Raw genomic sequence first — 14,654 nt, 5'->3', positions numbered from 1 at the left:
TTGTGAATCAAAGCAGCAGTTTAGAGGCTTCTAGGTTCATATTGCAGTCTGCCGTTGTTCGAGCTGGAAACACACTTGTCTGTAATATGAGTAAGGTGTCGCTTCAAGCCGGATGCTGAAGGCAATGACTGGAATCCTTCCTCCTGCTCTTTGACTTATGTCTGCTTCCACAACGCCGACGAGGAAGCGCCGAATGTCTCCTTTGAGGGATACGGTGAGTATATCACACAAAAAGAACATTTGCTTAAAGTTTGAGGTCACAACCCATTATGTTAAAGACAAGTTCCAAACAGCAAGACTTTGAAGGTACCATGATGAAGTTTGCCTTGGAATTTCCTGAACTACTTGACATTTTGTGTGTTGAAATCTGTTTTTTCATTTAGTTTTGACTGGATTTAGTTTTATATATGTCCCTGATTTTCATGTCTTGTTTCTCTCGTTACGTTTTTGTGCCAAACTGTTCTCGTCAGCCCGGGGGTCTCTTGTATCTACCAATCAGCTCCGTCGGCCACTCGCGTCTCGCCCAGATGTTCCTCATTGTCTCGTCAATTTGCTTGTATTTAGTTGGCTCCTGGTTCTTATCAGTCGACATGTTGATGTGCGTTGTGGTGAGTCCGTATTAGTTTGTGATTTGTATTTTTTGACTGTTGATGTTTTTTGTCTTCCATGTGCCATTCTTACTTGCCCTTATTTAGATTTGATACATTTTTCAATTGCAATCCTGCCCTGCTTCACTGCTTTGGGTCCTCAACTAGGTAAAGACTTGACCCACTGCAATTTAGATTCAAAGTAGGCCACTGACACTATGCAAGTAGAAGTTTAGATACTGCTACTCTCAATTAAAATGGACTATTTTGCCCAATGTGATAGTCTATCACATTGGGCAAAATATCCGTCTAAGATAGAGTAAGGTTTAGAAAACACAGACAACTATTTTTAAACACATGGACCAAAAGTCAAAATGACTGAATCACCAGAAAAAGAAATACTCAAATGCAGTACAAATATCTGAAAAAATGTAATAAGTTCCTACCAGGTTCATTGGTTCGTACCGCTGCAGCCATAAACTGTTATGACTTGCGTAGTAAATTGCAGCCTGTCAAAAGCGTTGACTTAATAATTAATCCATGATGGAAACTCATACTTAATTGTAGCGTCATCCCCACCATCCGTCCATGCGGCAAGTAATTACAACGATTAAAGAAAAGGAGGAAGAGGGCGACGCCGTTGTTCACAATCTCCTTCACGAATATTCAAGCGCGGCCTCCCTCCCGCTGCGTATCATTAGCATGCGATTGCAGCAGCAGCTCGACGCTCTCGTCTCACTTCTAATTGCAGTGCATGCAGATTTGTCTCACACGCTTGCGTAGATGTCGGACACGTTGGATGAAGTCAATTTGTAGGCCCGAGCAACACAAAGCATTCTAAGGGGGCCCCAGCTTGCCCGAAGAGATCAAATTCCCAAATAAAAACACAATGATGAAAGATTTACTGAGCTGCAGTCTCGGTGCTCATAAAGTGCACCACTAAATCTCAGCTGAAGAACCTCTTCCTCCTCATGTCTGTCTGTGGGAGTATTTTTTTATTTTTATTTTTTTAAACAGCTGCTGCAAATAGTCCGTGGTACGATTGATTGCTTCATTTGAACAGAGAAAAAGATGTAGAACAGATGAAGGGGAAAAAAAGCAGCAAATCATTCCATAATTGGATGCAGTTTATAAGGTCACCATTTGGAATTTTTGAAAGGAATTCCACCTAATTGACAGCAATCTTGCTTTATCGTTATGTGTTGTGTAACAAAAACGATGCGAATGAGCACTTTGATCTATGCATGAATGCCGAGTGTGCGCTTCAGCGGCACATAAGTGTAGTGCTAACAAGAGCGGCCGTGCAGTAAATCATTGATGAACCTCGGACCTTGAGAGGCTTGTAAAGCCATTTTACCTGCAGGTCGGTACGCTGCAATATGAAGCTTCTTGACACCTATTGCACGTCTCAATAAACGCGATTTGATTTGTTTGAATGTAACACTTATTGAAATTCAGATGCCATTTTGATAGGAGTGAGGATATATACGGCTTGCTGCCAAAGCTTACGCTCCCCCCAGAGTGTTCCGGCTTAATGGGGCCGCATTGTGTTATCATTTTGCTTAATTACCGCCGAACAAATGCCTTCTCGTTGTCTGTCAACCCGAAAGTGTGTAATCAGTCTTGACCTGTTGTAAGTATGCCACTGTATAATAGTCACACTGTTTAATAATTAACGGGACTAAACTGTGAAGGATTTGCATATCCATTTCAAAGGAGCTGACGATAACTGCGCTTTCACAGCCCACTGACAACTGTGTCACAATTAGGAAATTGTCGGTTGTACATAGTGTCGTTCAAATTTCCTACGAAAGCAATGGCCCAATCAAAGAAATAAAACAAGTCATCATTCTTCTGGAAAATAATCTGCCCTTTGCAAGTCATTGCGATCAGGAGCGATTTATTATTTTCAGGTTTCGCTTTCTTGCTCAAGGGCACCACAGTCTTGGCTGTGAACTGAGAACTGAGAAGTCTCACTGTGGAGGAAAGTGTTTTTTTAATGAAAAACGAAACAGAGGCAGGGTTAGACCTCACGTCTGCAATCTCACAGATGAGCACAGAGAGGTCAGATTTGCAAGAGGGATGGCTGCGACGCTGTGGGAGTGATCACAGACGGCTTCACTCAAAACAGCTTCTCTTATTCCTTTTAAATGTGGTCTTCTAGTTACCTACTGAAGGTCTTGATGTGGGGAGTTTTTGACTCATTCTACTAAAAGTGGTGAAAGGACAGTAAGCACGAGTTTACAATTAAACCTTGTGATTCAACGACTTTTGACATATGGGAAGAAAAGCTGTGGACTCTCTTTTGTGTGAATGTTTGAACGTAAGGTCAGGTGTGCAACTTTGTTCTGCTAAAAATGCCCAGATGATGATTCTATTCAAGCCGGCAGCGGTCATCGCTCACTCACAAAATCCGTGCTGACAATTTGGCCTGGCTCCAAAAGTGCCGTTCCATTTGGGAGCGCTCCAAACAAAACAGCGAGCGCTCCGCCAAGCACAGAGGAAGGCTAAACATGGACTCATTCATTTGGCTGACCCTGGACTGTCAATTGTTACCTCTGGCAGGTAAAATGGAATCCGATCCCAGGTCAAAGTGTTCCTCCTAAAAGCTCCCTGCCGCATTAACAAGATGACTCTCCAGCGAAAGAGCACAGCCGGCATGTGTGTGAGTCACAGATGAGAAAATCAAGTGTTGAATGGAAGACTTGGAAGCAACATCCGAATGGTGGCTGCTTCTGCTGCTGCTGTCAAAAGAAGTCACTTCCTCTTCATATTGTGCCACTAACAAGTCTATTGTTTCCTGTCTCGGTTAAAGTGACAATTACTGCCGGATGGGCTTTTTGTCCGCTGACAATAAATTTAACCTCGCTGATGAAAAATGACAAAGGCAGGGGGAAGAAACCATCATTTCCTCCATTTTTTTTTTTTTTTTTTGTGTGTACTCCATATCATGCACAGTTTCACTTCAGGGCCTGCATGTAACCTTGAAGACTAAGGGCACAATTGCATAAGAATGAATTAAAATGAAAAATTAATAATCCATGATGATTATAACAGGTAGTTGACTAACGTTGTCGTTTGTCGATGCAATCAGGTGCGATTTTCACTGCGAGATTTCATTTGCCTGTAAAATGTGAGATCTCACTGCTGTTTGTCTTTGCAAGTTTTTCTGATTGTGCGATCGTCACAGATGAAGAGCGGCGCAGTGAAGCATCTGCAGCTGGTACAGCTGTGCCACGCTCAACACTGCCTGATAATGAAGATAACAAAGGCAAAGAGGGGGGGGGGGGAGATTGGAAACCTGAGGGGATGTGGAGGCAAAATAAAGGTGCTTCTGCTGTGATATTAAATCCACAAGTGAGGGCTTGCTGTGCACTGGTGCACTTCTCCTCTGCGGCAGGGAGCATAATAAGATGTTGAGAGGAGATGCAGTGCGTCGTCTTGCTTCGGGCTTTGGGTGTCTGGATTCATAAGGTTGGGATGGGGGGGGGAGCATATTGGGTGTTCCATTCCATTCCAACATCAGTAGCAGGCTAGACTACAAGGATGGAGCGCGAGCAGCGTGGCGTGCTGTCGCCAAGTGGCACTTGTGGTGCTGCATATGGAGCGTCCCTCCTGCAGAGCACCATGGGATCTTCCGAGTCAGCCAGCCGGTGAATCATTTATGTGCTCGCTCCTACTTGCTAATGCGTGCGTGTATGACACCATTTTTTGTTGTTGTTGTTGTTGCAGGGAGAGGAGATTGAGGGCTGAGACTGATATAGCCACTGAATGGAATGTTGCAGCAATGCATTATCAGTTACGAAGCTCGAGCAAACAAATGGCCTCAAATTGGAATGTCGGAGACGCGAGCTGAGCCCTGCATTAACTAACGTTAAGGTGGCTGCATCCTTCCACACTGGCCCGCGAGCGCGACACACAAAGTGATTATGGCTAAGCGAATAATTGGTTCCAAAAACCACCCGCGATAAGTGAAATCCGCGAAGTACGGTCACCAACAAGAAGTACTGGGCAGGCTAGCGGAAATATAATTCGCGATCATGCAAACACAGACTTCTAAAGGAATGTAAACAAACATTTGGAGCAATACTGCATTGTCCTAAAGGTTAGACACACGTTTCCTCAGTTTATAAGTTTTATTTTGACTTTTAAATGTTTTTTTTTATTTGAAAAAAAAAAAGATCCGCGATGTAGTGAAGCCGCGATAAACGAAACGCGAAGTAGCGAGGGATCACTGTACAAACATACATTTTTTTGCACCTTTCTGCTCTCCTTCTTAAAGAAAATACACAAGATGTAACATTATTATTTAATTCAAGCAGCATATTCTACCGTCTTCAAATTTGCATTTTCTTCATTTCCATTTTGTAATTCTTTATTGTTTTTTCCTGTTGACTCAACTGAAACGTTTGCAGCCTCCTTGGCTTGCAATTCCCTGTCTCCAAAGTGACGTCACATAACTGTTGAGGAAACAGTCTCACATTTTCAATCCAATTGCACCATCTTCTGGTTGTATAGTCTCTTTTTTTTTTTTGGAGCAAGGCCCTGAAATAAATCAAGCCAGTAATGTAGATGGAGACAGCTATTTCCTTTAGCAATGAAACTTGATATGACTCTCCTCGGCCTCAGTTTATTAGGTCTTGAAGTGAGATGTCAGGAGTGGAGGGGAAGATGCTTAAATGTGATCAGAGGTGACACCCTGTGGTGATGTGTCACTGCTGCTGCTAATCTCACACCATAACAGCCAGTGGCCTCTCTAGACACCCTAAAACATAAAAAACAGACAGCCTCTTACCCTCATATTGCAAATTAAATTATTCCTATTAATGATTAAGGAGTTTGAAAAAAATAATTATTGAAGCTTGCAGCTTTGAAGTTAACCTCATGCCAAAGGTAGAACTATTGATTATAATGATCATCAAGTACATGGAGTAAGAAAAGAGGAAGAGTTCACTTTAAAAAAGAAATTTATGAGCAAAGATGATGTAAGACACTGGTGATGAGACGATGGCGATGAAATACCATGATGAAGGAAAGGATGATGTAACCCCTTTAGCTTTAACTGTGAATTGAGCATCAATTATGAATTGAGAGTTTGAGAAAACAATCGTATTTTTGTTTGTTATATTTCGATAGGTGTTTTGAATCGACAGAATGCAAAATCAGGGTCGTGAGGTCGGAATGGATTGACTTGATGAAAACTCAAACATGTAAATGTTGCTGATGAGTGACAGCCAAATTATTTTACTTTAAAGGTTTTATTGTGTGAAGTACAAGGTACACCTTGCAATCAATGTGATACGTAAAGCATGCAATTCCGAGCAAACGCTTGACTTTCATTCAAATAATAATCTATATATTTTTTAAAAAGTCAATTGTGTCTTTGTATATATGCCAAAATGATTCTTTTCAAAGTGCACAGAAGCAATTTCTATTTGTCTTGGACCTTGAGGTCTTCTGTGGCTCATTTACATAAAGCTTTGCTCCCTCCAGTCAATTAGCGTCGCTCACGTCAAGTAAAGCAAAGGAAGTCAGAGGATGACTTTGAATGCCTCAAAATATTCTTTTTTTGTGTCCTCACAAATGAGCCGAGACTACTTTTGGTATGGCTAAAAATTAATTCTCTTGAATGCACAAGAGATCCGTGTCTTTGATTTTCAGTCATCTGTCAAATTGGATCATCACTTCTGTCACTTTGTTTGCTTGTGGCTAATTTGCAGTCAGTTACGTGTGACGTTTCAAAAGGATGTTGTAAACTTAATTTCAAATTAGGTTGCGATTTATTCCGCATACATGGAGGAAAAAAAGAAAAAAGAAAGTAAAGCTGAGTTCAGTTGGCAGTTCTGATTGCTTCATTTTGTTCTATGTTTGGTAACTGCTGGAGTGCAGTTTAAAGGAAGGTCATACTGAAATTTTGGTAACCATGGAAACTGTTATATAGACCATTCCATATTTACCAGTGAGTTACTGTAGGGACATCAACAACTTTGATATTTACTCAAAGCTTTGACTTTTTCTCTGTGGACTTTGTCATGTTTTTTCCTCCGCTGGGATCGACGGCAGCTCGCCGATGACCCTGAACTGGATATAAGGTGCAGAAAATGGATAGATGGATTTACAACTAGCAATCAACAGGCAACGGGAAGAGTTTTGTCAATATGATGATAACAATTTGGGCCACCTGAACTTTAGGCTCTCGAAAGCTGGATCAATTCATTGCATCTTTTGAAAGAAGATAGATTTATTTTACTGTGCTGAGGTGGAAAAAGATCTGACCTGTCCTGGATTTTGTATTTGGGACTTTCAGTGTATCCAAAAATGTTATGGCAGTATCTCATTTTATTTTTTAGTACAAGACTTTTTGAAATTAAAACTGATTTGGTCTTAAGGGCCAATACAGTCGTCTTACTCAAAATGTATATATGTCAACTGACTGGTGGGGTGAATAGGGAAAGAGAAAGAAAGACTGCATTAGCTGTGACCTTGTACACTGCTTGTGATGGAAGACATTGCGACATGTTGCCTGAAAATACACAAAACCTTGCTGGTATTGGCAGCGTGGGTAGTTTAATGCAATTTTTTGTCAATTTGATGATTGTAAATATTGATTCATTCCTCCTTTGTTCAACCCAAATATGAAGGAATGGGCCCCTAGGTATTTTGAGAGCCGCATTCCTCTCTGAACCAGCGGCAAAAAAGCAGCCGACATTCATTGATTGAAAATGAAGGTACGCTCATTGGGAATGCGCTTCAAGTGGATGTGAAAGGATGCCGTGAAAGCTTCGGCCTTGGAATGTGAAAAGGTAACTCTGAGTGAGGGGAAAAAAAAAATTATCAGGTGGATCAAGAGTTGATGCTGCAGAAGCTCAAGAGGGAAAAGGACATGAAGGTATTGTTTTTATATATTTATTTTGCTTCTGAAAAGCTATGCTAATGTGAGTGAGTCACAATGACTCTGAATGGCGGGTCGGGTTTATAAGGGTGGCTTCTCTCTTTCACCAGTCACACATGCACGTGGGGCAAAGTCTGACCCGTCTTGTCAGCTTGATTGAGTTGCTACCTTGAAGGGCACTGAGACACCTCTTCATCATGAAATCTTTCTTTCTACTGCTCTTCTTCCTGCTCTGGGTGTCTCTCGGGTCTTCGGCCGTCATCACAGGGGTGAGTCGAAACAAACTGCTCCATCGAAATGTGTGCTTGAACTCATTTATATCTGGACAACACCAAAAAATAATAATAGAAGAAATCAGGATCAGTTTTGAAGTATTTAAATGTGTCACCAGTTGAATTCCATTTAGAATGCACTTTGTGCACAGGGCTATCATAAAAGCACAAATATTTTCATTAGTATTGAATTATTGAATAAATAAATCACATCTGTGTGTGTGTGTTTAGGCATGTGAGAAGGACTCCCAGTGTGGAGGAGGAATGTGCTGCGCTGTGAGTTTGTGGTTTCACAGCCTGCGAATGTGTACGCTGATGGGAACGGAAGGAGATGACTGTCACCCCATGAGCCACGACGTGAGACCATCTCGAGACCGAGTTTCCTCTAACGAGCATGAAACTGTTGTACACAAAGTAAATTGTGTATTCTTTTGCCCTGCAGGTTCCTTTCATTGGCAAAAGACTTCATCACACTTGCCCGTGTCTACCCAACCTGTCGTGCATCACTCTGGACGAGGGACAATCCAAATGTCTCCCGTCATATCAAAGAGATCAGGACTACATCTGACGGGCAATGATTTGCCGCTGTTCATGTATTCCTTCAAATATCAATAACGATGAGGGATATATATTTGACACAGCGGCAATGGGGACAATGTCTACCTCACACTTCTCAGGTTGAGGGTTCAAATCTCCACTCTGGCTGAATATCCACATGTTTTGTTCCTGTGTTTCATATCAAGGAATTAGGAAGTATGTTGTGATTTAGCCTTGATTTACATGGCAGATGCAAATGATTCCCTTTGACTGATTTTATTTATTTCGTCCATTTGCATGAACAAGGGGTGCATTTCCAATATGAGTTAATAAAAATGCTTGAAATACCTAGGGAAAAAAATAATGAATACTACAATAGGCCTTATATAAAGAAAGAATAAAGAAAAGAAAATTTGTATTTTGATCCCAATGCAGGACTGTGCATTTTCAAATGAAACCCACCCTTAATTGAAAATAAAACTAAGCACGAATTTACAATGTGCATTTTGGACAGGTTTAAAAAAAAAAAAACATGACGAAAGTCGTGGCATTTTGGGGATGGTCATTCTTTTATTGGGCGTTGGGTGTCATCGCGTCAGTTCAAATGCCACAGAATGGCTTCATTGGCGTGTACGTTGCTAGGCAACAAGGCAAGCAGCCTCTGAAGCGTGTCCGGAACTCCTTGATGGAGAGGAACGAGGTGATGGGGTTTGGTCCAGCTTGAGCAAGTCATCCACACTGCTGCAGAGCAGAAGTGCTGTGGGATGCAGGAGAGGGATGGGGTCGCCCATCGTGACATGTAGTAGAAAGTACACAATACAATGCACGTTAGTCACTCTTGTTTGTGACTTAATTGCTTGTGACTTATCATAAGTCTGACTTGACTTGTTGCTACTTGTGAGAGCTACCTGACGGACTATTGTCAAGAAAAAGCAGCTGTCCACAAAGAGGCCCAGAGGTAACCATAGATGCAAAAAATACGAAGATGCTTAATTCCCCAGAATTAATATTCAACATCTTATCAACTCCATACATAATGTTGTTGGTACCGCGCACTTGCACAGTTTGTATGACGTCGCAGTGTCATACATGTACTTTATCCGACTACAAGACGTAAGCATGTTTGTCAATAGCACACAGGTTAAGCAGGCAAAAATCTCTTCGAGTAAAGCATCTTCGCACTCTCTTGTGCTCTCCGCAACCGAGCGACTGTTACGTCTGGCACAGCGACGCAATGACGTCATTGTCGGTGTGCGGAAAGAGCGTTTCTGGAGCAGCAGACGTAACCAAAGCGGTGTTTTGATAATAAGGTGATTTAAAACAGTTTGCCTTCACATACATTTTTGAGACGCTCTCATGGCGCTTTCTGCGGGGAAGGCGGACCTGCAAACGGATAGAGGATCTTTGAGCGCTCCGTCCGAAAACAGCATCGATATCGACGAGGAAGAGTTGGAGAATATCACAAAGAAACACCGAGCCGGAGAAGACAACTCAACGCTGCCGTTGCACTCACCTTGGACCTTTTGGCTGGACAGGTAGTGAAATGATCGCATCGTCATAAAAAGTTTCGCTTTCTTGGAAGGGCACGGCTGAAATATTGGTGAAGGCTGCAGCTCTGGAGCAGGCCTCCGCAAGCAAATGTTATTTGAGTTGTCCTATTTTCTCTCTAACGGTAGTCTAGACACGCAGACGCCGTCATGATCACCAAAACCGAAATTTGAAAGTTCTGTCATTTAGTGATTGTGATAGGAATTTGAACTCGAAAAGGTCTTTGTCAGTTTTCCACACGATCCACGCATCCGAAATGTATCCAGGTCATTTGAATTAAAGAATGATGTCTAGAACAGTCGTACATCGTTTTGGCCAAATCCACTTTATTGTGTAATCAGTTTGAAGCCATGTTTCAGATGAGATAATTTACCTTAAAGGAAAAAAATAGTTTTCAATTGCAGGTCCAGTTAGTATGTTGGAAAATACTTTTGAGAATAGCACGCATAGACTTGCAGGTTGAGGAAAATGCACAGCAAATATGACACGGTGATTGCGCAATACCTTGATCTAGGTCATTGCCAGGCACAACAGCAGCAGAATGCGAATCCAATCTGAAGAAGATCTACACAGTGACAAGTGTTCAGGTAAGCATGAGTATCAACTGACGCACATTATTAAAAGAAAGACTTTGCCAAACTTCCTTTTTGTTGTTGTCGCCAGCTATTCTGGAGCGTCTTCAACAACATCCCACCAGTCACGGCCCTTCCTTTGAGGTGTAGCTATCACCTCATGCGGGGAGAACGGAGGCCACTCTGGTATGTCTTTATTCATACTTGAGTTAAGCTTGTTTTACCAGTAATACTGTCTGGCTAGTAATTACCCATGACACAAAATTGTTGTCAGTGGACACTATAATAAGTACACCTGCACAGCACTTCGCTGATGTGAATAGACCAAGACCAATATTCTATAAGTAGTTTTTATTCCTTCCAAGATCAAATATGTCTGCTCACATTTAGTTTTTCTTTGACCTCCATCAGGGAAGAGGAGAGCAATGCAAAAGGAGGTGTGTGGAAGATGAAAGTACCCAAAGAAGGCACGGTAGGTGTTTGCTGCAGAAGATGCCATAACCTTGACAAGAGGTCACATTGAGCAATCGCAAAGGAAACGTTAGAGCACTTGCCAGCTGGCCAAAATGTGGATGCCATTGAATGGACGGACTCGAGTCAAGTTCTCACTTGCTTCTTTTTCTCGTTTCAGTCTGCAGTTTGGAAAGAATTGTTACTTGCCATCATCGGGGAACAGTTTGCTGATTATTGTGCCTCAGGTGGCGAGCTCTACTTTTTCAAATGATAATACTGACGTTGAGGATTTAGTTCCGTTGACTGTCTGTTTGTTCTTTTGGTTTTTCCCACCTTCAGATGACGAGGTTGTTGGCGTCAGCGTAAGTGTCCGAGATCGAGAGGATGTCGTACAAGTTTGGAATAAAGACGCCTCTCTTGCTAACGAAGCGACCATCTTGGGAAAAATCAACGAGCTTCTCCCGGACATATCTTTTAAAGCTGTTTTTTATAAACGTGAGTATACGTTTTAGTCTTTAAATGTTGTCGGACTTTCATTGTGATTTTGAATTATTTTTCATTTTACAGCTCACATGGAACATCATGCCTTTGAAGGAGGCCGTTCAAGACATTAGATAGTGTACGCTTATTTTCTATGATTATTATTATTATTTTTATCAGAACTGCACCTGCCTTGACTGAATGACACTGTCCACAAAAGAATCAAAGGTGTTATCAATATATTTTTGTAGCGATCAAATAACCGATGCCTTGTTTCATTTGGACCGTTGAAAGAATGTACATCGAAACATTGACTGATTTTTCACAGTTTTTGTCATTTCACTGTCGCACAGCTCGTACAGTCGTTTCCTTGTATAAAGTTAGCTGCTATTTTCTCGTCTACGTTCAACAAATGTTTGCCTTTATCCACTCGTACAATGTTTAAGAATGCTGTTAAGCTACCAAAGCAGTTTACAAACGTAATCGCAAATGATGAAAATGTTTGACTGAAAGTCCCAATGAGTTCTTGTGTGTTCATCAGTTGGATGTGAAATGTTAAAATCGGGGGTAACGCTTGAATGAGTCAAGTGGCCCTCACTTGGAAAGCCATACGCAGCCGTCATATAGATTTTCAACGCTGAAAAGTCTCTTTGAATGTTCCAACCTACCGCAGCACATTTGGCAAACTCTTTGAATGCTGAGTGGGAAAAGTACAACTTCACTTTCACAAATGGATCATTTGATATGTTAAACACAAATTGCACATTTGCCGGCATTGATTTGTACTTGTCAGTACTTGTTTCCAGTACCAATAAATCTTAGTATGTCTTTTGTCCATGCATTTCACACTACTATACAAAGTTAACATTGCAGTATTTGTTTTGAGTATAGCAATAGAATTAAAATAGCGACGTCATGAATATAACATGCTACTTTAAAATTCCTCACAAGCTATCAGAATTTCTCCTTGGGTTTTATTTCATGTTGAATGTTTCTGTCCCCGCCACAGTGTGAGAAAATCTGTGTGTGCGTGAGCCATTGGAACTCTTTCAGAATTCATAGCGGCTCCTATTCATTAGCCTAATTACCTAATTAACAGAACGCTAATTACTTGTTGTCTGCATGCTTGCGTTAGAGAGGCTATCACGTAACTGATAGTGATCCTCAATTAATTTACAACTGTGCCCAATCAAGACGGGCCCTTAATCCACACAGCGCAGCGGCATGGTGACACGGGAGGAAACATGCTAATAAATGGAGGCCAACAAGCATGTTGGGAGCTGGCCTTGTTGACCTTGCATTAGCGAGTCTACGTGCAAGATTGACTTTATATAACAATGCACAAACATATAAATTGTTTAAATCAAGCCAGCCAATCATGTTCAGAACCCAAGCAATGAAACCGTAGTTTATTTTTTTCAAAAAGACAACTACACCCATTTTAAGGAAATGCATTTTAATAAAGTGTGCATTGAAATACCAGTGTGCACAAATTTACTGAAAAATGTATTGACATCATCAGCAAATAGTGGAAGAATCCAATTGGGGTAAACTAATGTTGGCCAGTAAAGTCTAAAGTATATTTATTTTTTGCTTATTTCGTCATGTTATTTTACCAAAACGCTTGTTCAGGTAATTTTAGATAAACAGGTAAATTGTCATGAACATATACAGTATGTGCTAAATTCATGTTTTAAAAAAATGGGCTGCCGCCTACAATCAAAGGGTGGCGCTGTCTACCAAGAAACACACTGCAGCAGCAGCAGCAGGTCTCAGCTGCAGCATAAAAAAGATGTACACTTGTAATGTCTTCCATAATGAAAAGGGCTGTGCTTCTCAGACCTTGATCAAGGACAAAAAGCGACTTAAAGTAGTTTCTCGTGAAATCAAATCAATGTTGCTTTACAATTAGTGTTAACTGGACTGTTAAACTGCCCTAGTAATTTCTTTCCGAGTCAAGCAAAATACACCCGCTGTAACATCAGTCATGCCCAAGGCAAAGCAAAAACTCCCAAATAAATTTGCCAATAACCAGTCTTTCTTGATCATTTAAAAACTAGGCAAATAATGGACACTAAGCAATGAAAATACTGCATGCACCTGACCCATTTAGCCTGATGTACTTCATCTTTACAATCAGGAAGCTTTAAACTCCTCCCAACGTATTTGATAGTATGTCAAAGTCTATTATAAAAGTATTTGAAATGGCTGAAATAAAAAAGAAACATTATTGGCATTTTGAAAATAATATGTAGTTCATTGCCTCTGTGTTATAATTAATAGATGTACTTTTTCCTGACGCCCCCCCCCCCCCCCCCAAACCGCACCTTCTGCTAAAATGCATATCATTACATCCATCCCCCCCTAGAAAGAAGCTACTTATTGCTTCTTAGCGCTCTTTTCATCTGAATAGTATTGTGGCCGTTGCAATACAAATGAACCTTGTTTACGCAGCAGGTGGATATGACGTCATGGACCTGGAACATCAAAACAACAACATCTAAATCGGGGCTTCTTGCACCGTTTCTTTGTCTTTTTATATCTTATAACAACACCCAGGAAGGAGCACGAGTATTTTTCATCCACCTGGACGACAAACTATGTGCTTGCTGCAGCGACCGATACGCTAAGTTAGGTGTGAAGTTAGATAGTGCCCCAGCCACCGTTACCAAAAAAGGCTGGCGGAGTAATCTTGTTGGTGTTTACGGTGTGATTTGTATCACACGCGGTCTCCGTACACAAGCTGGCGTGCAGCCTAACAAGTTGTGTTCATCCGCGTGCGTCAATAGCAGCCCTAAAGCCACTCGGATCATGGTAAGTTTCTATTATCGCGCTAACCATGTTAACATTTAATCTTTGTTGTGTCCTATCACGATGCCTTGTGCTTCGGCGCGCACAAGTGCATGCGCACGGACATTTCTTTTGCACATGGCTGTCGCCGAGAAGTTTGCAGAACGAAATGGACAAATGACAGACACACGCACACGCACGCACACGCACTCACCTGTAGGCTCTTACGAGCTCATAAATACAAACTCGTAGGATTATTATGGCGTGTAGTCAATCAAGTGTTTTAAAACTTCACCAACGTTGTGTTCTTGCGGTGTTTTGAAACTTTTGGCGAACTTCATAGGATGGCAATGTCTTAGGGTATTTTTGCAAGCAAGGTAAACTGTGTGCATGCAGTTAGTGACGTCATGACGTCCCATTAACGACCATCTTTGGATAAAATGACATCTTGTAGCTCATGCAACAGAAGATTTGCAGTGATTTTTTTTGCAGGAAGAGCAAAGTAGCAGGCGCAGCAGCAGTA

At 41.4% G+C, this 14,654-nt stretch overlaps 3 protein-coding genes across 12 annotated transcripts in view; all 3 read left to right on the top strand.

Annotated features, from left to right (window-relative positions):
- The first annotated feature begins 4,897 nt into the window (after positions 1-4,897).
- prok2 (prokineticin 2) lies at positions 4,898-8,715 on the top strand. Of its 5 annotated transcripts, none has more exons than XM_088389888.1 (5): positions 4,898-5,762; positions 7,229-7,476; positions 7,590-7,748; positions 7,983-8,108; positions 8,194-8,715. In XM_088389888.1, the coding sequence occupies exons 3-5, from the start codon at positions 7,677-7,679 to the stop codon at positions 8,317-8,319; spliced, it is 324 nt and encodes a 107-aa protein (XP_088246014.1). In that variant the 5' UTR covers positions 4,898-5,762; positions 7,229-7,476; positions 7,590-7,676; the 3' UTR covers positions 8,320-8,715. The 5 variants fall into 5 exon arrangements, with proteins under 5 accessions (XP_088246014.1, XP_088246015.1, XP_088246010.1 ...); XM_088389889.1 differs by having other exon boundaries at positions 4,898-6,679; positions 7,229-7,390; XM_088389884.1 differs by having other exon boundaries at positions 4,898-6,679.
- An 801-nt stretch (positions 8,716-9,516) lies between these two features.
- Positions 9,517-12,176, top strand: eif4e3 (eukaryotic translation initiation factor 4E family member 3). Its single transcript, XM_088390737.1, has 7 exons — positions 9,517-9,823; positions 10,351-10,423; positions 10,500-10,594; positions 10,820-10,880; positions 11,040-11,106; positions 11,201-11,356; positions 11,429-12,176. The coding sequence occupies exons 1-7, from the start codon at positions 9,645-9,647 to the stop codon at positions 11,473-11,475; spliced, it is 678 nt and encodes a 225-aa protein (XP_088246863.1). The 5' UTR covers positions 9,517-9,644; the 3' UTR covers positions 11,476-12,176.
- A 1,832-nt stretch (positions 12,177-14,008) lies between these two features.
- Positions 14,009-14,654, top strand: part of foxp1b (forkhead box P1b) — an 84,549-nt gene continuing 83,903 nt past the window's right edge. For 3 of the 6 annotated variants that reach the window (XM_088389546.1, XM_088389545.1, XM_088389544.1), the window contains exon 1: positions 14,012-14,155. The gene's annotated coding sequence lies outside the window, so the exon portion shown is untranslated. Of the gene's footprint in view, positions 14,156-14,654 lie in introns of all 6 variants that reach the window. The other 3 variants (XM_088389551.1, XM_088389549.1, XM_088389539.1) reach the window with 3 other exon arrangements.

Source organism: Syngnathus floridae, chromosome 11 (assembly GCF_059516105.1).
Source record: "Syngnathus floridae isolate MCC-2025c chromosome 11, RoL_Sflo_1.0, whole genome shotgun sequence".
Taxonomy (NCBI): domain Eukaryota; kingdom Metazoa; phylum Chordata; class Actinopteri; order Syngnathiformes; family Syngnathidae; genus Syngnathus; species Syngnathus floridae.
The sequence above is the reverse complement of the archived record's forward strand: the minus strand, read 5'-3'. Positions and strand labels throughout refer to the sequence as shown.

Bases quoted from the DNA above. Each gene is read 5' to 3' on its own strand.
- prok2 (XM_088389888.1), top strand. From the start codon at position 7,677: ATGAAATCTTTCTTTCTACTGCTCTTCTTCCTGCTCTGGGTGTCTCTC. The intron at 7,749-7,982 runs GTGAGTCGAAAC...GTGTGTGTTTAG, and splicing joins CTTCGGCCGTCATCACAGGG to GCATGTGAGAAGGACTCCCA. The intron at 8,109-8,193 runs GTGAGACCATCT...TTTGCCCTGCAG, and splicing joins GTCACCCCATGAGCCACGAC to GTTCCTTTCATTGGCAAAAG.
- eif4e3 (XM_088390737.1), top strand. From the start codon at position 9,645: ATGGCGCTTTCTGCGGGGAAGGCGGACCTGCAAACGGATAGAGGATCT. The intron at 9,824-10,350 runs GTAGTGAAATGA...ACCTTGATCTAG, and splicing joins TGGACCTTTTGGCTGGACAG to GTCATTGCCAGGCACAACAG. The intron at 10,881-11,039 runs GTAGGTGTTTGC...TTCTCGTTTCAG, and splicing joins AAGTACCCAAAGAAGGCACG to TCTGCAGTTTGGAAAGAATT.